General features: G+C 44.4%; 1 protein-coding gene across 10 annotated transcripts in view; it reads right to left on the bottom strand.

The window, feature by feature from the left end:
* The window catches only part of PIKFYVE (phosphoinositide kinase, FYVE-type zinc finger containing), an 85,575-nt gene extending 66,423 nt beyond the window's left edge, over positions 1 to 19,152 (bottom strand). For 9 of the 10 annotated variants that reach the window (XM_087435724.1, XM_087435731.1, XM_087435726.1 and 6 more), the window contains exons 1-7: positions 18,744 to 18,826; positions 15,594 to 15,774; positions 13,722 to 13,865; positions 10,620 to 10,738; positions 9,454 to 9,625; positions 3,841 to 4,048; positions 1,979 to 2,068 (exon numbers count right to left, since the gene is read on the bottom strand). In XM_087435724.1, coding sequence (XP_087291850.1) covers positions 1,979 to 2,068; positions 3,841 to 4,048; positions 9,454 to 9,625; positions 10,620 to 10,738; positions 13,722 to 13,865; positions 15,594 to 15,765 — 905 coding nt within the window. In that variant the 5' untranslated portion in view covers positions 15,766 to 15,774; positions 18,744 to 18,826. Of the gene's footprint in view, positions 1 to 1,978; positions 2,069 to 3,840; positions 4,049 to 9,453; positions 9,626 to 10,619; positions 10,739 to 13,721; positions 13,866 to 15,593; positions 15,775 to 18,743; positions 18,827 to 19,130 lie in introns of those variants that run through there. The other variant, XM_087435725.1, reaches the window with a different exon arrangement.
* Positions 19,153 to 25,927: the final 6,775 nt, after the last annotated feature.

Raw genomic sequence — 25,927 nt, 5'->3', positions numbered from 1 at the left:
AACCATAGGATCCAGCAATCACACTCCTTGGTATTTACCCAAATGAACTGAAAACATGTCTACATGGAAACTTGCACATATATGTTTATACTAACCTTATTCTAACTGCCAAAACTTGGAAGCAACCAAGATGTACTTCAGAAGGTGAGTGGACAAATAAACTGTGGTACATCCAGACAATGGAATATTATTCAGCACTAAAAAGAAGTGAGCTATCAAGCCAGAAAAGACATGGAGAAAACTAAAATGCCTATTATTAAGTGAAAGAAACCAATGTGAAAAGGCTATATACAGTACAATTCCAACTATATGACATTCTGAAAAAGGCAAAACCACGGGGACATTAAAAAGATCAGTGGTTGCCAGGGGTTGGGGGGGAGGGAGGGATCAATAAGCAGAGCACAGAGGACTATTAAGGCAGTGCAACTACTCTGTACTGTACTACAGTGGTGAATACGTGTCCTTATACGTTTGCTCAAACCCAGAGCGTGTACAGCACCGAGAGTGAACCCTGACATAAACTATGAACGTTGGGTGATAATGACGTGTCAATGCTGGTTCACCAGTTGTAACAAATGTACTACTCTGGTGCGAGGATGCTGATAGTGGGAGAGTGTGTGTGTGGAGGGATATACGGGAAATCTGTACTTTCTGCTCAATTTTGCTGTGAACCTAAAACTGCTCTACATCACCATGTCTGCAACTGACTCTCGCAAGGTTCAGTATTATACAAAAAGTTAGGAAGCAAGTGGGCAAAATGTAAATTAGTGAACCCTAAGGAAGAATACATGAAAATTTATTTTACTATTCTTGCAACTTTTCTGCAAGTTTGAAATTTTTTCAAAATAATTAAAAATTTTAAAACATAAAAAGTAAAACTCTCCAAGACTTCCCATCTCATTCTGAGTAAATGACAGAGTCCTCAGAATTAACTGTAAGAAGGTGCACAGGACTCCTTGTTATTCCTTGCCAGGTGTGCTTCCTCTCGGGAACCTGCTATGCCCTGTTTCCCTGGTACACTCTTCCACACAACGTCCACACGGCTCATCCCCTCACACCCTTCAGGTCCTTGCTCAGATGGCACCTTCTCAGTGAAGTCTATCTAACGCGCCAGTCTCCACCCCATTCCTTTCTTGTGCTTTAAGTTTCTGTCTGTGATTCACTGCTGCACTCAAAGTACCTAGTTTGCAGGTACTTAACAATCACTTGTTTAAAGAACAAACTGAAAGTACACTAAACCATGGTGATTCAGACGTCCAGTTCTTCAGGTTTACAACCACTTGCTCACCACTTGGCTTGTAACAATGAGAGCATTTTCAGTAGGGAGGTGTAAATGTTGGTAAGAGTCTGGGAAGTTGAAAAGGGAGAAGGAAGTGAGCAGGTGCAGAACAATTATTTGAAGGAATGCTATTTCAAAGAATTTGGGCTGAGAAGAAATTGAGAATATAGGAAATGTAGAGGCGAAACAAAAAGGAAGGGTTTGTGTTTCTTAACAGGTGACCCAAGTTTGTTTAAACGCTGATGGTAAGGGTCAGCAGAGAGAGGCAGAGGTAACATCAACAGGGTAACTGAGAAAAAACGGGATGGAATGGGATCCAGAATACAAATGGAGAATCCAAGGTGGAAAAGAGAAAAAGGATGAGCTGCGAATGTCATCAGGTGGGTAAGTGATGGTAAGAGCCGAGCATGCTCCCATCTGTTAGCTCCTCTTAACAGAAAGTGAGGTCACTGCTAAGCTAGAAGAAAGGAGGGTGAAGGTTCCTAGATCTGAAGCCAGTAGAGAAGAAGAGGAAAGAGCCACTGAGAGAATGCAAGTGACAGCTGACTAGCAAAAGGAAATGAGAGTTTAATTCAGCTTTTAGAGCTAAGAAACTGTGTAACAATCAATCCCATCCATTTCATCTCTTTTTTCTTCTCAATACTAGGAAAAGAATGAAAAATCAGACACACAACACAGTGTTTTCATTTCGCAGTTTACCTATTTCGAGCAGGAGATTTCCCAGCATCCTCTTGAACAGATACAAGTCTTGTTGAAAGAGCAGCATTTGAGGAGTCTGGATGAATCAAACTACAAAGAAAACAGGAAAATGCTGAGGTGATCTGGGACAGTTACACACAAATCCAATTTCAATGAAGTGCTTTAACATTTAAAAGCAGACTATTTTTTCCCTGCAATGAGATGATGAGTCATTTTTATTTTCTCTCTTTAGTTAAGGTAGAAATAGAACGGTTTTTATCTTAAGTATATCAAATGCCAAAAGACTGATAGAGTTTATTAAGCATATGGAATGCCAATAAAATAATAAAACTGGTTAAATGGTTGACTTACAGAACTCCTTCTCACACCACATATATAAGACTGAGGTGATTTTGGGGGAAAATCCTGAGTTCAAATATTTCATTCTCAGTCCCCATAACTCCCTGGAATAGCACCAGAGTCAGACAAACCTACGTCCAAGTGCAGACCGCTCTACTTCTCACTAGCTGTGTGACCTTGGGCACACTACTTAATCTCTCTGCACCTCACCATCCACATCTGTCAAAAGGAGAAGGGAGTGCCTACCACAGAAATATGATGGCTAAAAGAGAATGAACATTAAACAATTAGCACAGAACCTAAAATTACTGCACCTTAGACATCTATCCTACATCTCTCAGAAAGCTTTCAACCTGGTTTGTCTTATTAAATCACACTTGCCAATTCTGGGCTCACACAACAGGGCCAGGCACTGCTAACTAAAGTGAGCAAAAACTGAAGAATCTCTGTATTTTTTTGTTTGTTTTATTAAATGTAGAATTGCTCTTTAAAATTCATAACCTATCTATAAGGTATAAAGAATCATGATGCCACCAACACCAATGCACCCACCGAGCCATTTAAGAACACGACCACTGACTTGGATGTGCCTGTGCTCCCACCCAATTCCACTCTCCACCCTGCCCTCAAGGAAACTGCTCCTGTCAATTTTATATCTATCATTCTCTCTCTTTTCTTTGAGTTCACATGCTTGCATCCCTAGACACTGTATTTGTTTTGTACACTTCTGAACTTTATATACATAGAATAATCACTGGATATACTCCACATTATGTCCCTGAGATTCATACATGTTGAACACAGCAGTAATTCATTCATTTTTCACTCCTATTTAAATTCGTCAGTTATATACTAACTCCTCACACTCTTAAGGGGTAATTGAGAAAATAACTTATCAGAAAGATGTTAGTTAAAACTCTAAGCGCTATGCCATGGCCAGATTTGGTATTACACATAAGAAAATTATTAACCTAAAGAAAACAATCAGAAACTGATGAACTGAGGATTCTAACTGAACCAATCTAGGTAACGTCCAAGAATGAGTGAGTTTCATCTCCAACAGCAGGCAGTGCCGCACATTTAGACTTATGGAAGAATGTGAAATGTTCCTGGGGAAGGAAAAAAAACCCAATTTCATTTACCAATGTTATGAATACAAATCTTATGAGCATCCTCCTTCTCAAAGAAGGCTACATTCGAAATTATGAATCTCAATAATGTTTGGTGCCTATCCAATAAATACTATCAAGATCTCATTTGTGCCATACTCTGTTGTTGGTGTAGAACAAGGAACAAGGACAGAAAGTCTCTCCTCTTGTAGAACTAACATTCTAATTAAGCAACAGCATCACTATCCACAAACATCTTCTGTGATCCTTCTGGAGGCAAGCCAAGGAAAAAGGAGAAAATGGTGAATTTGTAGGAAACAATTCAGAGAAGGTAAATGTTAACTAAAAGCACTCATGTCACAAGACTATCAGTATTTCTCAAATATAAATAAAATTATCTTCAGGTGACAGTACCTTTGCCAGGCAAAATCATCTTCTAAAAAGATGTTCCGGCTGGCTTTTCTACTCCCAACAGGTGTGCGGGGCTCACTCGGATCAAGTACAGACACAGAGGCAGCAGAATCTGAAAGAGCATTCAAGTCCTCCCCAATGGAATTACTGTCTGTGGAATGAGCGTAACTTAAGGCGATTTTTCTACAGTACGTGCAAGCTCGGAGGTCCCCTAGGAGGAAAAAAAAAATAAGTAAAAGATAACAGTGACATATTACTAAACAGAACACATTAAATCCTTGGGTTAATAGTTAATCTAACAACAGGGAACTGTCTTCCAGTAAAGACTATCAATAAAGACATTTTAACAAGTGAAATAATTTTGTTAGCTCTGTTATATATTTGAAAAACCTTCATTATGATACATTCATCCAGGTATCCAAATTACCTCAAATATTTATAACAAGTTAAGAAAATATGACTCAATGTACTAGAAAAAAACTCTGCTTAAAAGAGTATTTTTCAGAGTTCTAAAAGTGAAATAAGGCATCTATCAGAGTCAGTAGGTTCAAGAGAAAAATTTTAATAGAGTATATAAACCAATACACATAGAAACTACATATTTTCCCTAGGCAACAAGTAAGGAGGAAAAAATGTTATTTAGGTCTCGATTGTGAAGCCCTGAGGAGTGGCCTCCACAAGGAGGCACAGTTTTAAAAACTAATAGCAAATGGGCTTACAGACAACATGAAATATGGGGGGAAAACTATAAGAGAAATTCTTATAGTGAAAGTTAGGATGGAACTGTTGTATTTTTTTTTTAAGATGCAGTCCAGCCCAAATGTAAGTTTTCATTTCTACCCTGTTTTTCTGTACCAATTTTTTTGTGATTCTATAACATTTTAGTGTACTAAAAAAGGACGTAAGATAATTAAACTTTACTAATAACACGTTATTTTACAATTCTCCCTTTTTTTGCCATTAGAAAACTTAAGTGACACGGAACAAAAGACTTCTAAAAGTTAACTGCACTGTATTTTTACCATAATTACTACCAAGTACAATAAATGGCCTTTTATTTTTTCATTTTAAGATAACTATTATATAGTACTCAGTTTTTAATAAACTACAAATTTAATTTATGAATGAATTATGCATGTATTTTAAGCAAAATTAAATATTGCTTGTGGCAACACTCATTTCTGACACCACAATTCAACAGATGAAATTTATTAAAAGTGTAAAGAAAAACATATCCACTTCAATCAGGACCAAAAGTAAGAAGTGAACTCCAGTGCAGGGTGAATGCGAGTGCTAGGACACCCAGCCAGTGGCTGCCAAAGAAGTGCAGCAAGGAAGTGACAGGACTTTCTCAAGCTGCCACAACAAAGGCTTGGTTCGTTTCTTACACTGTAAGGAAATCTCCCTTAACCAGGCAGCTATTAGAACAAAAATGATCAGATCAACAAAGAGAAGAGCCAAGCCTGACCAGAAAAGTTTTCTTCTCATGAAGAAACTGCATCAGCCAAGGCCCACCGAGTGCATGTGATGGGGCACCAAGACTGAGGGGACAGCCCTGCTAGCAAACAGCTCAGGCCACTGGAGGCCTGGAGGCCTGAGCTGACAGACACACATGTAATTAAAAGGTTGCGTGTGGAAACAACTAAGTGCCCATCGAGGGAAGAATGGATAAAGAAGATGTGGTATATGTACACAACGGAATACTACTCCGCTATAAAAAAAAAAAAGATGAAATCTTGCCATTTGCAACAACATGGATGGACCCTGAGAGTATTATGCTAAGTGAAATAAGTCAGATGGAGAAAGTCAAACATCATATGATCTCACTCATGAGTAGAAGATACAAACAACAACAGCAAACACACACAAAAACTGAGAGATTAGATTGGTGGTTACCAGAGGGGAAGGGGGGAGGGGGGAGGGCAAAAGGGGTGCCAGGGCACATATGTGTGGTGATGGATGGCAATTAGTCTTCAGGTGGTGAACACGAGGTAGCCTACATACAAACTGAAATACAATGACGTACACCTAAAATTTATATAATGTTATAAATCAGTGTTACCTCGATAAAAAAAAATTTTTTTTTAAAAAGGGTGGCTGACAGATGCAGAGATATGACTGCTACACCACCAGTAACAACAAGCTAACACTCGCTGACCCCTTTCTCTGTGCCAGATGTTATTCTAGGTGTTCTACATGCACTCAGGGCCACAGAACACAACTGTGTCCAGCATACGTTATCCCATCTGCAACGGTTAATTTTGTGTCAACTTGGCAAGACTGGTAGTTTGGTCAAACACGAGTCTAGTTGTTTTTGTGAAGGTTTTTCTAGATATGACTAATATTTACAATCCCTTGACTTTAAGTAGATTATCCTCCATAATGTGGATCCAATCATTTGAAAGCCTTAAGAGCAAAGACTGAGGATTCCAGAAGAAAAAGGATTCCGTCTCAAGTCTTTGAGATTCCAGCCTGCTGGCCTGCCCTCAGAATTTCACACTTGCCTGCTCCCATAATCACTTGAGCCAATTCCTTAAAATAAATCTCTCTCTGCATATAAATGTGGGGGGGGGGGACTGTAACTACCCTATTAGTTCTGACTCCCTAGAGAACCCTGACTAATACAAATTTTTGTACCAAGAGTGGTTCTAGAGCAACAGGATCATAAGGATGCGTTTTCTGAATTGGTTCCTGGGTTTCTGGAGTTGGTTCTCTAATCGATTAGATTTAAAGACATTAAAGACTCTATTTCCAGTAGTAAAAAGAATCCTGATCGTCCATCGCCTGATGCAGCAATACAGACATACAAAATACCACCTGTGGGTACTCCTAATCAAATACTTGTAAGAGGCAAAGCTCTGGGTGACCACGTATTTGATATCTTATAACATTTTTGCCAAACTAACGAGTATAATGAGATTGCTGGTTGCTCCTAAGTGCACTGGAAGAAGTGCTGAAAGAAAAGGATGACCTCAGGAATTCAAATTCCCAACTCAAGAACTGTACAAATTACACAAAATTTTCTATGTCTTCCCTGAAACAAACCATTATCTCCTGTAGCCACAGAGGTGAGGTTGCTGAAAATCAAACCAAGAGTCTCGTCCTGCAAGCAGCTGAATGACGATGCACACTAAATCACTAACCTTGCAGTACGTCTGCTGTTAAGGTGAGGGCACTGATTAGGAAGAAATGGGATCCTGAAACTGGAATGGGGACATACAGAAGGATCTTGAGGAAGCTGGGGACACTGAACCCCAAAATTCTGCTGAGGCTTCTTTGACAGTAAAAGCAGCCTTTCCACCCTGTCTGAGGGGACTCAGCTTACTTTGCCTGAGAAAACCACAAAGGCCTCCCCTGAGTCAGCCGCCTTGCAAGACACTGTTCTCAGGACCGGCTCCCACTACTATCTTTGCCTCTACACCTGTAACAAGACTCAGGTGAAGCAACCCCGGAAAGTGAAGAGTAAGTGTGACCCATGAGGAGATGCACTACACTCCAAAAGCGCAACATGATCTTCCCAACTGACACAGACAGAAAGCCAGGGACCACATGTGGGAATGGATATGAAGGGTACGGGAGGACAGTGGAAAGAACATAAGTTGGATCCAGCTGAATTTACTGCAATGGGCCCACTCAGCAGAGATTCTAGATTTAACGCTGTAGCTTGAGGCGTTCAAAGGAGCTCCAACAGTCTGGCTGGCTGGCCGGCTGAAACACGGAGCAAAGGAGGAGGCCTACACTGAATGCAGCTGAAATGCCAGAACCACCCTGGTGCACTGCAATGGAAGGGATCCACAGGCCGCGGGAGACTGTAATGCTAAGAGCGGATTTACCAAGTAAGACCTGCTCACTCACCCCAGGATCCAGAGGATGTATTTTCACCACGACTATGAGAACAAATTCGTGAGGGGAACCCCAGCATCCTCACAGTGCCTTGCAGTCACTCTTCTCTGTAGGTCAGAAATTATAGTGGGAACTTCTGCCAATGAACTGGGAAACCTAAATGCAATGGGGATCAGTGGATCCCAGAGAGGCAGGGGAAAGCGGTGGCACTCGAGCACCAAAGCCAAGATGGGCGTGGTAACCGCAATAGACGGAGTGAAAGCAGCAATCAGAACAGTCCGACTCAGAGGGACCTACAGCACTGATCACAGTGTTCCTAGAAGTAAAGTAGGTGGGCAGTCTCTAAACTCTTACTTGATTTGTCTAAGAGGAAGAATTCTACATCAAGTGGATGGAAGTCTAACTTGAATCAAAAACAGAGTCGTGACCCCTCATCAACTCTCGGACTTAAAGCCATTTACAGACCCAGAATTCCTCAAATGAGGGGAGGCTGAGTCCCCTTATGGAAGAACCCTACTCCACTGCCCAAAACTTACACTGTCCATCTTTCTACCAACCTTCCCCAAAGGGCCCTACAGCCTTTCACCCGTACACCCGTACCCTTCACCAAGAAGAAGCAGACGGTCAAACTTCGGGGTAATTAGTGGACATTGGCTCTGAATGGACACTAATTCCAGGAGACTCTAAACGTTACTGTGGTCTACCCGTCAGCACAGGGGCTTATAGAGCGCAGGTGATCAACAGAATTCTAGCTCAGGCCCACCTTACAGAGGGTTCAGTGGGCTCCTGAACCATCCTGTGACTGTTCCCCAGTTCTAGAACATATAATTGGAACACACATACCAGCAACTGGCAGAATCTCTACACCAGCTCCCTGACCTGTGAAGTGAGGCCTATTATGGTAGTTCTGGCCTCCAAAATTGTGAGACAATAAATTTGTTATTCTAAGCCACTCGGCTTGTGCTATTTCGTCATGGCAGCCCGAGGAAGCTAATACACCAACCACATTAACTATCCTGAGGGTAGGGGGCTCTGAAAGGGTTTTAGACAGGGGAACACCTGACATGATCAAATTATCATTAACAAAGATTACTGACTAGAATATGAAAAGTGAATTAGAGGCAGGGAAAAACTAAAGGTAAAACAGTCTTTTAAAGACTGTAGCCAAAATCTGGATAAAAGATAATTCAGGTCTGAACTCTGTAGCAGTTTAGGTGAAAAAAAAAAAGTGAATAAAGCCAAGAGGAAGACCTGTATGATAATAAAAATAACATGAGAGAGATGCTAAGAGTGTTCTCTTTTTGGTAACTTCTGCCCCCCTTCCACTCCCAAATCACTGTATAAATCCACACACCATTGTTTAGTTTTTTCTGCTTCATCAAATTTAAAATTTCTGTATTGCTGAAATTTATGGGAGAATATGAGTAAGATGCAATTTGTCAAAGTGCAGCACCCATCACTCAAGGAAGGTGTGCATGTGTAAAATGAAAACTTTCACAGTAATATCAACTAGTAACCATCTTGTCTAGGGGGTTGTATGCTCCTACAGGCTTCGCTAGCATCAGCAATGCACTGTCCTACACTCTGGTTATTTATGAACATCCCCACCTACTTTATTATTCAACTATAAAGTCCTTAAAAGCAAAGCTGTATCTCCCTTTTCTCACACACAAAGCCCAAGATAAAAAACTGGCTCAACACTGGTCCCATATTACAACTGTTTTATGGTTATAACCTTTAAAAATTGTGAAACTGTTCACAAAACGCATTCACCTGTATAGCCCATAAATTTTCCTGGGATTTCCTGATTACAGCAGCGACTGCAGAAAATCTGCCCGCACAGCCGGCAGTGGTGCCTGCGCCTGAAGGTGGTGAACTTCTCGCTGCAGTCGTAGCACTCCTTACACTGGCTGTCCGGCATCCAGTATTGCTTCAGGTCACTGTCCTGCAACCGCAGAAATGTGCAAAGGCCCCCTGAAAACACTGAGCATCAAGATGAACGGCAAATGCAGCACTAACCAAAACCCTAGACTACTTCTGCAGAAATCAACAAGATATTTCTAAAATTCATATGAGAATGCAAAGGACCAAAATGACCAAAACAATCTTGAAGAAGAACAAAGGTGCAGACTCACATTACCAGCCATTGAGACTCTCTCTAAAGCTACAACGGTTTTAGCCCGTCTTAGTGCAAGGACAGGAAACAATGGAGCTACGGAAGAGAGAAGAGAGCCCTGGCACACCCTCTCACACACCCGGGGGCTTCCGACACCATTTATAAGGCGTCGGGGAAGGACGGTCTTTTCAAAAAGGTGCTGGGTCCAACTGGACATCCATGAGAAGAAAATGGAGCCTGACCCCTATACCTCACACCAATAACAAAGCTTCCTGAAGGAGTCATGGGAGAATATTTACTGACCTCCGACTAGATCGATACTTCTTAAACATTACACAAAAAGCACTAGCCACAAAAGGGAAAAGAACTGGTAGATTAAAATTAAGAACTTAGGGGCCGGCCAGTGGTGCAGCGGTTAAGTGAGCGTGCTCTGCTTCGGCAACCCGGGGTTCATGGGTTCAGATGCCGGGAGTGGACCGAAGCACCACTTATCAAGCCATGCTGTGGTCGTGTCCCATATAAAATAGAGGAAGATGGGCACGGATGTTAGCCCAAGGCCAGTCTTCCTCAGCAAAAAGAGGAGGACTGGCATCAGATGTTAGTTCAGGGCTAGTCTTCCCCACACAAAAAAAAATTTTTTTTTAAATTAAAATAAAAAAATAAAATAAAATTAAGAACTTACATGTAAAAATATGGTGTTCATAGCTGGAGTCAGAACACACTAACTGAGCTTTCTTTCAAGTGGGATTACTCCATTTCAGCGAGGACACACGACCCCCACACAAGTGCACAAGAAGTTCTCTTCTAACGCTCCAGACAGTACCTGGCTTTTCCCCTCCATGATTTCCTTGAGGCGTTTTAATACTGTGCTGAGGCTTCGAAGCTGAACAGCCGTACGAGGGTCATGGCCTCCAAAGGTAGGTTCTGCTTTCCTCCTTGTGTCTGAGTCAGATTCACCAAAAAAAAAAACAAAGCAACCTTAATAGTCTCCAGTACAGAAGCAAAGTGCCTCTTATTTTTAGCATATACTTATGTTCTCCCAGCCAGTGATATCGATTGAGAGTTAAAACTGGTCTTTATAGAGGGAAGAGGCTGTTGAAAGTGTTTATTACCATGTAAAACGCTGCCTCATGAGCAAGTAAGGGCTGCCTAAGACAAGCACTCTCTGAGCCCACTGATGGTCGTGAGGCCTGGGAGGGGCGCATCACTTACACCGCCCCAAATTCATTAGTGATTTCTTGGAACCTTTGGTCCCAAGCCATAATAAACACCTGCTAGAAATTTAACAGAAGAAAAAGCAACCCCAGTGAGTTAACCTAGCTTAGTCTCTACGGCCAAAAAGGTCAACAACAGAGTTCACAATTCAGTTCAGTCTGTGGACCCCATATCCAAAGTCTCGTGGAGTGGATCATCGGAAAGGAATTTAATAGCCCATTCCCCAAAGAGTATGACAGACTTCAGAACATCCAGGATGGTAATTTACCCACAGACTTTCCTTCTCAAATGTCCAAGCAGATTAAAACTGCCAAGTAATTGCTAGAACTCCTGTCCTACCCTTCCCTGCCACTCCCCACCCTGCAGCTCCAACTGAAAGAGATCATTTATGCGTGAAATAGCAACACTGAAGCCAGTACCACCAATAATAAAACAAGCCCAAATTCTAGCTTTGTGGCCAGAATGGGGTGTGCCCATCAAAGCTGTCACATCTTATTTCCTGATTTTAGAGCAAGATTACAACTAAAGTCTCTGGCTATTCCTACCTCCCAGCAGCTATGAAACCTAAGGATGAAGTGGAGGTGGCTTGACAAAAAGGATGAACATCCCTATTAGCTTAAACTCATCAACCTAAAACCTACGGCAAAGCAGGATGAAAAATACCCCACCCTAAATCTTTCTCAAACTCACTTATTTGCTAGACTTGTTTTAGGTGTTCTTTGTTTTGGTTAGGTGGGAAAGAAAGGATTACAAAGAAATGAGAGGTTGGTACCTAAATCTAAGTTGACAAAGAACTTCCCAAGATAATTTAATTACAGAAATAATTATCTAAACTGCACCCGTATTAGAAAACTTTATCTTTTCATAAATAGCAATGTCCTAATTTCAGCAGATACCTCAGATGTGTTGTTACTAGAGTAAAAACGTATTAGAATGACCAAATTTTTCTTGGGTATCACAATGTAAAGCAACTCTCCATGATTTATGAGTTGAAAAAAGAGACAGATGAAGCTGTTAGCATTGCAGCAGCCATGCGCCCAAGCACAGGCAACAACGAGCTATGAAGCCCCTTGCATTCAGCCACCTGGGAGTGCAAGAGGTACTATGACACCATCTTCTAGAAAAGGAAGAGCAAGACTGTGCCTGGAACTAACAGACGCACGGATCGCAAATGAGGAAGACAGAGACCTGAGAGGAAATCTGGGCTAGCAACTGCCCTTAGGCAAATAACCTTAGTTGTTTCTCCTGTAAAATGGACATTAAAAAATTACATGCCTTTCCAAGGTCACAGAGCTAGTAGACTGTGGAATTGCAGCCTTTTGGCAGGAAAACGAACTTGACTGGTCACACAGTCCCAGGCTTTTGAAGCTCAAATGCCTCCAGCAGCCAAGGCAGAAGCAGACAATCAAGCGGACGTGATACAGACAAGAAGGAATGGGACTGCAACAAACCCGACACCACGAGCTCCACCGACACGTCAATTCAAGTTTATCACAACTCCAAGGCAAGCTTTGGTGGGCTGTCAGTGTGTAAGCCCTAAAAGACCAGATTCTAGTCCAACTCCTCAATTTTCCTACGCTGAATTAAGAACAGCTCCCTCAACAAAAACAGGAGTGCTGCCACGGGTCAGGTTCAAGAGCTAAGGAGAGGTCACTGAGGTGAAAGGTGGCGGGGGGGGGGGGGGTGGACTCCTCCTTCCATCCATGTGGAGTAAAAGGGAGCTCATTTCTTCTCTCCCTCGCCCGCTCCGACTCTTCCTTCCAGGTGGCTGCCATGACCCAGGCTGGGGCTCACCGCCCAGGAAACCTGCAGGAGGGCTGCAGCCAGCTCTGCTCCAGCCCTCAGGAGAAGCTCTTCTTCTGCCTGGTTTCTCCTCTCCTCTGACCCACCAGGAGGAGATTCTGAGACAAGTCTCAACTAGCAATAAAACATCCCTCTGCCAACCACCATCACCTGGGCCTGCCAATTTCTCACGGGAAGACTGGCCAGACCAGACAAGATCTGGTGTTCAGAGACACCTGATTTCCAACACTGCACGCCTCCCTCCACTACGCCACCTCTCAGCGCCTTTCTTCTACACCCTGACTTGCGCAAACCACTGCACTGAGCTCCACCATCTAATGGAAATAAAACAACTCACTTCATCTAGTCTCTCAGTTCAGGCACTGACCCCAGCCTAGGCTCATCAGAAGAGCACGAAAATGATGGCGGTGAGCATGTAGCAGACCCGGACACAGAACAATCAGGCAAGTGGAGCTCAGCGTATCCAGCCACACCGACAGTCTGCACCCAACAAGGACCAAAGGCCACGAGAAGCAGCAGCCCATGAATGGCGCTGAGGAAGCTCCGCAGCCAGGGGCATGCACATGACAGTACACGAGCCATCCATGAACAGACAGAGAATTCAGTCACAAAGCTGAAACTAACCTGTGTTCTGGGGACGCTGCAAACTGTTCTCTGCTGAAACCCAAGCAGTGATTAATCAAAACACAGTCAAGAGATCTCTGCCTCGCCTAAACTAAAGTTTAATAAAATGTTTAAGAATTTCTTTTAGGTATCCACAAATTCTTTCACTACCTAGATAAGTTTCCTTAATTCTAAAGAGGCTCTGTCTATTTCAAATAGCAGAAAAGTTAAGTCAACAAACAACCTGGGAAACACGACTGTGGGAAAATCTGACAGAGGGGAATGAAACACGAACAAGTCTTACCCAACACAGCTGAAGACCGCCGAGGGAGCTCCTCAGGAAGCTGCTTTTTATAAGGCGTAGGTGACCTCACAGACTGTGTCCTGGAAGGGAGCTGAGGGCTGGTCCAGCCTCCACCCAGAAACTGCTGCTCTCCCTCTACTCTCTCTGTAGCAGAGGAAAGTTGGAGTTACTTGAAAACCAAGACTCAGAGCTCAGCAAAAAGAAAGCAAATAGACAAGATTTTTCAGGAAAGAATGTATACCTATAATAATGCATAAGTAAAAATTAGGGGTTTTTAACAAAAAGACAGAAATTCAAAGAAGGTGGCAAAATTACAGGCCACAATCACATCCTTGGTATATGTGATCTTCAGTTTGTTTTACTTTTCATCAGAAATGTTTTGAGCATATTAAAGGAAATAGAATGCAAGTTTCACATGAAGGTAGGGATTGTTGTTCTGTTTTGTTTATGGGGTGGATCCCTTGCACTATTAAAATAACACCCAGTGGACAGTAGCTATTCAATAAACATTTGCTAAATAAATAAATAAATAATCATCTTATGATGGCTAAATGTAATGTGGTATCCTGGATGGAATTCTGGAACAAAAAAAGGACATTAGGTAGAAATTGAAGAAATATGAATAAAATACATACTTTAGTTCTTAATAATGTATCAGTAATGGTTCCTTAATTGTAATAAATGTACCATACTAAGATGTTAATAATAGTAGAAACTGAGAGTGGGAGTATATGAACACTCTCTGTATTATTTTCCCAATTTCTCTATAAATCTAAAACTATTCTAAAAAAATAAAGTTTTTTGGTTTTTTTTAAAAAAGATTACTGCCTTAAAAACGGACTAACAGTAGTTTTTATAAAGCTTTAAATACGACTACTAATGAAAGTCAGTTAATACTACTGAAATTTCTACTGAGTTAATTACACTATTAACCCCCCAAATTCCTTACAACAAGAGGGATTACTTTCTAACACATTTCAAATAATACAGCTAAACAGAAAGCAAAAGATGTAGGCCAAGTTTTTTTAAGTCTTCTTCTAGGTAAAAAATACATTACTTAAGAGGCCAGTCCAGTGGCACAAGCGGTTAAGTGCGCACGCTCCGCAGCAGCGGCCCGGGGTTCGCCGGTTCGGATCCCAGGCAGGGACCGACACACCGCTTGGCAAGTTATACTGTGGCGGCATCCCATATAAAGTAGAGGAAGATGCACATGGATGTTAGCCCAGGGCCGGTCTTCCTCAGCAAAAAAAGAGGAGGATTGGCAGATGTTAGCTCAGGGCTGATCTTCCTCACACACAAAAAAAATATGTATTACTTAAAAAGAGCTCATTTAAAACTCTCTTTTCACTTGATGTCATTACAGGTACACCCTAATCTTATGGGTTTCAGTTAACAACACACTGCTGACAGATTTTGATTTTTCAAAAAAACTAGGAACCTTTCCTCCCATGTTGTGGTCCTCGAGTTTCATTGTTTAATTAAATTTTAATTAATTAAATCAATATTTAATTAAAATCTTTTGGCTATTAACCCCTAAAAGAACAAAGTCCAGTCAGTCAACTTAAGAAAACTAAAATATATGAAGAAAGGGAAAAAAAAAGAATGCAAGAACACTAACTTCTCTTTAAAAAGACACCTTTTAGTTTTCAATTCAGATCTTTAGCTGCCAATAATTAATAAGATGACAGTGAAAATTCTAGCTTTCTCTTAAGCAGTAAACCCCAGTGACCTATGACTAAAGCTATCTCCTTGTTAATATTTCCCTGTTTTGCAAAGACACAGCATGAAAGTTGAACGAGATAATTTCATAGACTCAAAATTGTTCATAGACTCAAAATTGTAGGTTCTCTGATCTTGAGGACTAAGTCTTACCTTTGTTAAATCGAAAGAGATTTACAAAAGAACTGTACGCTGATTTAAAAGGAGGTTCGTCCTGATCAGGAGTCAAAGGTTTAAAGTGTGTGAGATGAGAAGGACTAGTAGGAGATCGAGGCAAATCATTAGCAGACTCCAACGTTGGGGAAGTCTTATCATCTGTGGCCATTTCATGAGTCTAAAATAACAAAAGAAATAAGCAAAAGATATAAGTTCCTCAGGAAGCCCAGAACAGCTTCCAAACAGCTTCCAAATATCTAGAAATCTGACTCTGAAAATTCAGACCCATGAAAACCAAGAATAAATAAATCTAGTTCAGCATATACTCCAAATTAAGACTGGAAAACACTGCAGCCCTGGTCATACGGAAGTCTCAATCATCCGAAACCATGACGATACAGCCAATCTAACGTTCACCAGCACTCTTCAAATTACAGAAAATATCAACATTATTAAAAACTTGGAGATAAGGCATAAAGGTGAGCAGATCAAAAGAAAAAAAGCATTTTCAAATAATTTATATCTTTTCCATTTTAAAATTTTTTTGGAAAAAGATACGTAACAGCTTTTTAAAGTTATAGAGAGGGGCTGGCTCTGTGGCCTAGTGGTTAAGTTCGGCGCACTCCACTTCGGCGGCCTGGGTTTGGTTCCCCTGCACAGATCTACACCACTCATCAGCCAGGCTGTGGCAGCGACCCACATACAAAATAGAGGAAGATTGGTACAGATGTTAGCTCAGGGCAAATCTTCCTCAGCACAAAAAAAAAAAAGTTATGGGGAAAACTGGTTTTACACAAGCATATAAATTCCTCAAAGTTTTATTTTACTCAATTTTTTCCTTTATAAAATATAAAAAATAAATATGTGCAAGAAAATGAAATGAAATAGTCACTCCTTAATGACACTTTTCTACAACCTCAAAAAATGACCTCAGACTATGCCTCCTCACCTATGAGAACCACCAAAACAACAAGCTGTTCCCCATCACCCTTCCTCCTAGGAACATGAACCTGGGTTTTCTCCTTTTAAGCCTAAACTCACATAGACATTAAAATGAAGATCTTAAAGGGCTTTTTTTTTTAAATAACCAAAAATTATAATGCAACCAAAGCAGTAAAGCTAACCACATCACCAGACGGAGGCTACAGAAAAATGCTGATGTCTATTTTCTCCCATATTGATTACTACTTCAAATAAAAAAGAACCATGAATTACAAATAATTCTAGTCATTAAAATGTTATAGTTTATAATCTAACCCATACTTAGAGGATATTACACTCATAAAATTCTTTTCACTTTCAAAATCATATCTACCATCTCATTTTATTGTTACAGACACCCTGGAAGGCGCGCAGAGCTAGCCTTACTACATTTCACCTGCAAGGCAATCAATGTGCACTGAACCTGAAAAGCTTCCTTGAGGGTCACACAGCTAGTCAGTGGTAGAGCTGTAACCAGACCTCAAGTGTCACCACAGAATTATTCTCTAGCGTAAAATTATTTTTGTAGCTCTTCAGACTTCCAATTCTAGCCTATGTGAATTCTAACTACTCAAGACGTTGCCTCATTAATACTTTAATTGGTTAATAAATTAATTAACCACAGCAGAAATGAAACCACTGACCTGAACATGATTTTGGCAACAAATGTTTATGGGGTTGGGGGAAGAAGAGAAAGAGGAAGGAGAAGAGGAAGGAGCAGGGTAAGGGGGGGATGAGGGGGAAGAGGAAGGAGGAGAGGGGGGAGGAAGGATACTTCCTTCTCAAGTGTCACCACAATTCACATTCCAGCATAAAGGGTTGGAGAATAAGCTGGTGACTGATCAAGTGTAACCTCAAAAAGCCAAAAAAGGGGGGAGAACAAGCACTGGAGAAAGAACAATGTCATGGCGGTAACAACCCTCAGGCCTCGGAAAACAGCCTACATTCTACTCGGGCACAAGTAGCCTCAGAAGCAGAGTTAGCAACCGCCTGAGGAGTCCATCACTTCTAGGGGTCATCTGCGAAGGAAACTTATTAGGCTTTGGAGATGATAAAAATTACCATGCAAGCGCTCAGCAAGTGTAGCCTCTGAAACATAAATGCAATCCCATCAAGTTAACCTTCCTAATTACATAGTGATCCCGCGACCCTGAAAACACTACCTTACAACTCAGCTTGGTGACCGTGACATAAACCAGGACTCTTTCCCGACAGGTACTGAGAATACCAACCTGCACATCAAAGACCTCCAATATGCCCGCGCTCGGCCCCGCCCCCTGAAGACCACCGGTACCTGCAAACCACGGAACACCGCCTTGTGGGCCGAGCCAGTCAAAAGGCTAACCGGGAATTAAAATTTAGAAAACAAGCATGATGCAAATCATGCATATCAAAATTTCAGCCGATGCACAAACCCTAGTATCAGTCATTTCTGACCACAAGTTTTAAAAAATACTCAAAACATATCTAATAATGCAGGACAGCTGAGCGTCAGAAATGTCAGTTTCCACCACCAAGGAGTTTTTGCTCAATTTCTGACAGACATACAGACAGATGAAGGTTTTCTAAACGAAGAGCACGCGCGACCCGCGTTTCTCTCCCGAAAAGAAGAAACAGGAGCCCGGGAAACCGTCTCGTCACGAATCCAAACCGCCCGAAAAACAGTGTTCTGCCGGGACCCCAGAATCGGGAGGCCGAGAGGAGCCTCGGTAACCACAACCGGGGCAGGCGTCACCGGGCGGCCCTCCGGACCGGCGGGTCAGCTCGGGACCCCCAGACCAGCAGCCGCCCCGCGGACTCCCGCGCCCTGTCCCCGCGGGCCTCGGAGGACCGCCTCCTCCCCGCCCCGTCCTCCCGGACCCCGTCCACCCGCGCCCGCCCCGTCGGGACACCGGGAACAAGAGGCCGCACCGCGCAGCCCGCGCTCCCGCCGCACACCTCCCCGCCTCCCCGCGCCCGGTCCCACGCCGGCCTCCCCGCCTCCCCGCGCCCAGCGCCGGGCTCCCCGCCTCCCCGCGCCCGGTCCCACGCCGGCCTCCCCGCCTCCCCGCGCCCAGCGCCGGGCTCCCCGCCTCCCCGCGCCGGGCTCCCACACCGGCCGCCCCACGCCCCGCGCCGGCATCCACACCCCTCCCGCCTCCCCGCCTCCCCGCGCCGCCTCCTCACCCCGCCCGCCGCGGCCCCGGGCCCTCCGCGCCGCCCGCCCCCGCTCGCGCCAGGACGCCGGCCCCACCAGCGCCCGGGACTCGCCGCCGGCGGGCGGGGCCGGAAGCCCAGCAGCTGACCCGGTGGACGCCCCCCCGCTCCCCCCGAGGCCCCGCCCCGCTCCCTCCCCTCCAATCCGCAGCGCTCCCGGCGCCGGCTCCGGTCCTCCCCCTCCGCACGACGTCCGGATCAGACGCTCAGGCAGAAGGAGTCGAGCCCAGAGAGAGTCGTCCTCCACGCCTTGGCAGAGGTGGGGCCGTCTCCGCCTTCCTAAAGGAAGCCGCGGCGGCCTCTCGCGTGACCGTCAGGCGTGCTGGGTCACCGGACGGGTCGGGCTGCCCGCGTTACCGTATGTGTTGGATGATGCGCCCACTCGTAATGTATCCCCGCGCCCTGACATCCGCTCGTGGAACAGAAAGCAGGGCTGATGGGAGAAGAGGCTCCGCCGATAACTACCACGTGACCGCGAGCCAACGACTAACTCGCATCTGCAATGAGTCCAGCCTTAGTACCCGCGTCATAGATAGTTTTTGGAGATTAAGTTGACATTGCAGGTGCGCTCTGGGCGCCTGTCTGCGCCCGTCAGTGATCGGAGTGAGCGACGCGGGCCCCAGAGCCAGTCGTCTGGTCCAGTTCTGTGCGGCAAAGACGGCGAACCTGCCCCGCGCCCTGTCGCCCAGCCTGGCCGGCTGGTGCATCACCCTGTCCTGCTGCGAGCGTGGGGCCTGGGCGGAAGAAAACGCTCACGCCTGCTGCCCGCCTGCTGCCCGCAACTGTGGGGCTGGCGGGGTGGTGGGAAGGGAGAGGAAACCCAGAGTGAGGCGTATTTTCACTGAATTCTGCAGGCCCTCGTCCTTATCTCGGCTTAAAAGGCAAAACGCTTGTTATTTTACTCTCAAAACGAGTTTACTTGGGAATAGTCAAAAGAATTGCAATTTGGGACGTGCAAGCTGTGATGAACCTTAGGCAAATCTGGAAAAGAAGGGAGGGGAGCTGCTTTTATTGAGAAAAGGGGGAGAGGGAGGGGCTGTTCTAAAGGAAAGCCCATTGGGGGAAAGTGACAGTTCAGGGCGGCAAGGGCTTCTCATTGGCTGTGCTACAGCGGGTCTCATTGGCAGAGCTGCAGCGTTTCTCACTGGCTGCACTGCAGCGTTTCTCATTGGCTGGGCTGTTGCTGGGCAGGGAGAGAAATCTTCCTCAGTAGTAGAGTAGTTGTACTTCATGGTTGGCGTAATTGACAATGTGTGATGGGGTGAGAGCTGCCGCTGCAGGCCTCCTGATCTAGTTTAGTTGAGGTTTCTGTTATTAATTTCCACCCTCCAGGGTTTTGGCAAATCCCTACTCAGTTTCCCTTGAGTTGGTCTTCTCTGCTGCTGCTGGAGAGCAGCATTGGAGCCTGGAGGCTGGTTCCTACAAATCCCGGTCACTGTCCCCAGCAGGCACAGTAGTGGTCCCAGGATGGTGGTTGGCTTCCACTCCCATTGCTCACTGCTGCTTTTCCAACTGTCCAGCTATTGGGTGTAACCCCCCCTCCCCCGTGTACCTGCATCCACACTTGCCCTGGCCTGCCCACCCTCACCTCTGGGACAAAGGGGCCTCTTCTCCCCAGCCCACCTCTCCCCTCTCCTGTGGGCTGGCCCCATATCCTCAACCTCCCCTCTTCCAGTGGCTCTTCCTCCTCAGCTCAGAAATTCTCATGTCTCTGCCTTCCTAAAAAAAGACGAGCAAAGAAGGCCCCGCTTGTAATTGGCCCACCAGATGTTAATATTTCATAAACATACAATGAAATATTATGGAAATTGATACAAGAAACCTGAACTAAACTGGATCAGGAGGCCCGCACAGGGAGCTCTCCAAAGAGGAAGAAACTGAGACTTGCATCTCAACAGAAAGTACAACTACTTTGCTACTGAGGGAAGCCTTCTCTCCCCACCTGGCAATGGCCCAGCCAATCAGAAATGCCACAGCTCAGCCAATGAGAAGCCGTTGCCGCCCTGAACTGTCACTCTCCCCCAATGGACTTTCTTTAGAGCAGCCCCTCCCTCTCCCCCTTTTTCTCTATAAAAGCAGTTTCCCTCCTTTCTTTTCCAGATTTGCCTGTGGTTCACCATTGCGTGCACATCCTCAATTGCAATTCTTTTGGCTATTCCCAAGTAAACTCATTTTGAGGATAAAATAACAGGAGAATTTGCTTTTTAAGTTGACAGTATAAATTAGACCTAGAGATCATATGAACAGGATAGCCGATTCAAGACCCTAGAGCATATAGAAACTCCTATGCTGAGGCATATTAAAAATTTAAAGATTTTATTTGAGCAGAAATCTATTTGAACAGGGTAGTGCCAGACTGGAAGTGGTTAAGAGCACTCTACCCACGGGAGCTGGAGAAAGCCTTTATAGAGAAGATGCCATTAGACTGAGAGGGCTCCAACGCCTTAGTAGCCTACATGAGCAAACCAAAACCTAAGCCTGCAGTGCCTCCAGGGGATGAATTTGAAACCTAAAGGCAACCAATCACAAACAGCCAGCTGGGCTTTCCCAAATAGGGCATTCACTTCAGCTATAGCCATTCAGCTAACTTCCGTGCTTTGCTTCCGCCTCTTCTCTGTAAAAGTCTTTCCCCAGGTCCTGTCAGTGGACCACCACTAACCACTTCGCATTCAGTGATGCCCAATTCTTGCTTAAATAAACTCTTAAAATTTTTAATATGCCTCAGCTTATCTTTTAACAGTATCAGTATGGACTTGTGGGGTTTTTCCAATGTTATATTCACTACTGGCACTATTCATTGTGATGGTCATGTTGTCCCTGCTTTTCCCAGTGAGAGCCCCTTGGAGCTGGCTCCTGCATCCACTTGACACACCTCCATCACTCTTTGAGCACTTCCTTACTTTCTGACCCAGTAAGATATACCAGGCTCATCTTGAAGTATCCTTGCCACAGGCCTAGAATCAGTCAGTTCTCTAAGGAGCTCTGGTTCCCTTTAGCAAGGAATGCAAAGATGTTTTTAAAAATCATGTAATTCAGTTCTCGCTAGGAAGTAATGAAACTGGCACTCTCTTACACTGCGTGTGAAAACCCTAGAAGAAGGTACATCCCTCCTAGAAGATGATTTAATGGGTCTAACACGCACCTTAAAAATGTTTATACTCCTTGATCCAACAACTCCAGTTCTAGCAATCTAGCCTAAGGAACTGATTCAAGTGTAAAATAAAGTCTAAATATGTTTGTCACAGTTATTTAAACAAGTAAAAGATAAATAAATAGGAAACAAATTTCTAACCAACACAAACAACATGAAAGTAATACAATTAAATGATGGACAATTATGCAGTCATCAAAAATTATGCTTACTAAGACTTTATAAAGCATTCTTCTTCACTTCAAATCGATCTTCTAGAAAAAGTTTTCTTGTCTCCATTCTCCACCTCCCATTCATGCTTCAATCTCCTATAGTATGGCTTGTATCAGAATCATCCTGATAGAATTATTCTTAAAGTCATTCATGAGGTCCTCCTACTTTTGCCAAAATTATTTTCAGGCCATGTCTTCCTCAACTTCTCTTTAGTACTCCTTCCATTTTGGAAAATTTCTCTTCCTTTGGCCCCCATCAGACTCTGCTGATTCTTCTACTACCCGCCAGAGAGTGCTCCTCATTCTCTTTTGGGGGCTCCTTTTCCTCCACCTAGCTGTTAAAGATGTTAAGTGTTCCACAGAGTTCTTGCTGAGGGAGACATTTCTCCTCACTCTGTACCTCTAGACGATCTCATACTCTCTACGGCATCAACCACTATCAATATATGCTTGTAGTAGTTTGCTAGGGCTGCCATAACAAAACGCCACAGATGGGGTGGCTTAAACAACAGAAATTCATTTTCTCACAGTTCTGGAGGCTGGAAGTCCAAGACCAAGGTGCCAGCAGGATTAGTTTCTTCTGAGTCTGCTCTCCTTGGCTTGCAAATGGCCATCCTATTGCTGCCTCTTCACATGTTCATCCCTCTGTGCACAGATACCCTGTGTGTACAAATTTCCTCTTCTGATAAGGACACCCATATGACCTAATTTAACCTTAATTACCTCTTTAAAGGTCCTATCTCCAGATACAGTCACATTCTGAGGGGTTAGAGCTTCAACATACGAATTTAAGGGAGAATTAAACACAATTAAGCCCATAACAATCCTGAAGATTCCCAGATTTCTCTCTCCAGCCCAGACAACCCTCCTGAACCCCAGATACACGTGGTTAACTGCCCCCTGAACATCTATCTTACTGTCGCATATGCATCTCAAACTTAACTCACGTTTAACTTATTATCTCAGCCATTAAATCTGTGACTCTGTCTACATCCCTTCCTTGTTGAAGGGCACACTGTCACACAAAACCCAAATCCAGAAATCACTGTTCTCTCCCCCATAATCTTCACAGCCAATGAATTTCAATGAACCAAATTTCCAGGAGGTAGAATGAACTGTTCATTCTACTGCATTTTTTTTAATCATCAAAATGAAAATAAAAATGCCTTAGAACATTTATGAGAATCCCCTGTTATCCGGATGAGTGTCTCATAACCAAATACTGACAGAAATTTCATGGCCATGTTTCTATCTGTGTTTACAACAGTATTTGGGGCCAGATAATATTAAAATATTCAGTTTTCTATTGGCCAAATGAAAGACAAATGATGTCAAGGCATGCAATATTAACCAAACAGAGGAAAATGGTGTGCTAAATGAATCCTCACATGGCATCCAAGAGGCAAGCTAAGCTCAAAAGAACCAGCACGCAAGGAGTGAGCTTCGTATTCACATTTCAAGCAGTAATTTAATTTCAGCCAAACATCGAATGTTACATTTAATTAATGTTGTTAATGGCAATGTATTGTTTTATAGCTTAGTCATTTAGTCTATACGTTTGTTATACTATAGAGGTATAAGAGCTATCAGCGTAAGAAGCATATATCTAGTTTTATGCATATATAGAGAGAGTAATATTATAAGTCAATTCTAGGGATCTACAAAAAGATACTCTCAGTGAAAGAGTAGTCCCTGTACTACTGGCTTAGGAGACACTGTTTTAGATCTGAGACTCCCTTAGGTGTCACCCTTTCTCCCAAACTGGCTTAGAGCCAAGTTAGTAGCCCATTTCTAGCAGCGTTTAGGATTTGATGGAATACGTTTTGTGATTACACTCACCTTTGTTCTGTATAATTTCCTATATTTAACCTCTCTTTTCTTCATTTTCCTCACCTATATTCAATGTCTTTTATGGTGCTATATTGTAAGTATCTCGAAGGCTGCCCTAAATGCTTTCTGGAACAAGAATGTGAATAATTTGAGTAGTGGGCAAGGGGTAATAAACCATATCATATGGAGTCAATTTATAACCTCAGGTGACTTTGAGTCTCATATTCGAGATGAAAATACAAATTCATACAACTCTATAATCACTTCTACAGGAATAAGTAGAGATGACTGCTACTTTCCTTTAATCCGCCTCAAAAATCAGCAAGCTCGACGCTGTGTATTCTTCCCTGCTGTCTTTTCCCTTGGGAAGAATACCAGTGCCCTCTAGTGTCCAAAACGCACTTTGCGTCGTGCCCTTCATATCAGTTTATCTTCCAAGAGTAATTGTAATAACCCAATGCTAGAGATCATTTTAAAAATAAATTTGGGGGCGTTGAATCCTGGGCAGCAATATACAAGCACGCTATCATCCTACAAATCACAATCTAAAATACCCCTCCCTCCCCGCCCCCGCCATATTTTCAAGAGTAAGGAATACACAAAAAATAATTCCCCACAGGAGACAGAATTTCTTTTAAAGCCACTGTTTTCTAAGGCTTCACAGCTTTAGTCCAGCTTCACTGGAACCCAGATAATAATCCCCTCATTATCCTTACCTAATGCAAATGACAACTGGGTTTATTTACGGTATGTAGTAATAGTCGGAATTACAGGTACAGACGCTCTAAAGACCTGGTCACCACCTGCGTGGTGGCAGGAATTGTTTACTGTGGTATGCCTGCTTGTGTAGATGACAACCTCCTGGAAATTAATAAAATAAACCTTCACTAAATTGGAGTCAGGCAGGCCTGTAGGGGGAACTCTCAAGCCCTATCATCGCTTGCACCTCGGACAGGAAGCACAACTACTTTACTCCTGAAGGAAGAGTTCTCTCCTCACCTGGGCAACAGCCCAACCAATCAGAAACGCTGCAGCTCAGCCAATAAGAAATGCCATGGCTCAGCCAATCAGAAACGCTGAAGCTCAGCCAATGAGAAACACCATAGCTCAGCCAATGAGAAACGCTGCAGCTCAGCCAATGAGAAGCCATTGCCACCCTGAACTGTCACTTTCCCCCAATGGACTTTCCTTTAGAACAGCCCCTCCTTCTCCCCCTTCTTCCCTATAAAAGCAGCTCCCCTTCCTTGTTGGTTGGATTTGCCTGTGGTTCACCACAGCATGCATATCCCAAGTTGCAATTCTTTTGGCTATTCCCAAGTAAACTCGTTTCAAGGGTAAATTAACAGGTGAATTTGCCTTTTAAGTTGACACCCCGTTGCGACCTAGCTGCCCCCAGACACCCCACCGCGCCCCACGGTGGCGGCAGCGCCCTTCCTTCTGCCCCAGGCGCGACCGGGCTCCGGCTCGTCCAGGGCGCGGACAAGGGGATGGACCTGGAAACCCTCTTCCTGACGGCCGGGCCCTAGGTCGCTGCAAAGCCCGGCGCACCCACCGGCGTTGGTCTCGGCCCACCCCCGGAGCCCGGGGAGCGGGCCCGAGTCTAGCGGGCGCTGCAGCCCCTTCCCCGTCGCGAGCGCAGGGAAGACTAACCCACGGTTTCGCCCCAGCGGTCGGGGACCCGTCCCTGACCTCTGGCCCCGCCCACCTTGGAGAGGCCGGCGCGCGGGATTGGCGGCGTGGCCGGCGCGCGGGATTGGTGGCGTGGCGGGGGCCGGGCTGGGAGGTGGGCTGAGGGGCCTGGCTCCGCCCACCTTGGGGTGGCCGGCGCGCGGGATTGGTGGCGTGGCGGGGGCGGGGCCGGAGGTGGGCGTGGCGGGGGTCGGGCTGGGAGGTGGGCTGAGGGGGAGGCCGGCGCGCGGGATTGGCGGCGTGGCGGGGGCGGGGCCGGAAGGCGGGCCGAG

This window comes from Ceratotherium simum, chromosome 9, assembly GCF_057802395.1.
Source record: "Ceratotherium simum simum isolate JZ-2026a chromosome 9, ASM5780239v1, whole genome shotgun sequence".
Classification (NCBI taxonomy): Eukaryota; Metazoa; Chordata; class Mammalia; order Perissodactyla; family Rhinocerotidae; genus Ceratotherium; species Ceratotherium simum.
The sequence above is the reverse complement of the archived record's forward strand: the minus strand, read 5'-3'. Positions and strand labels throughout refer to the sequence as shown.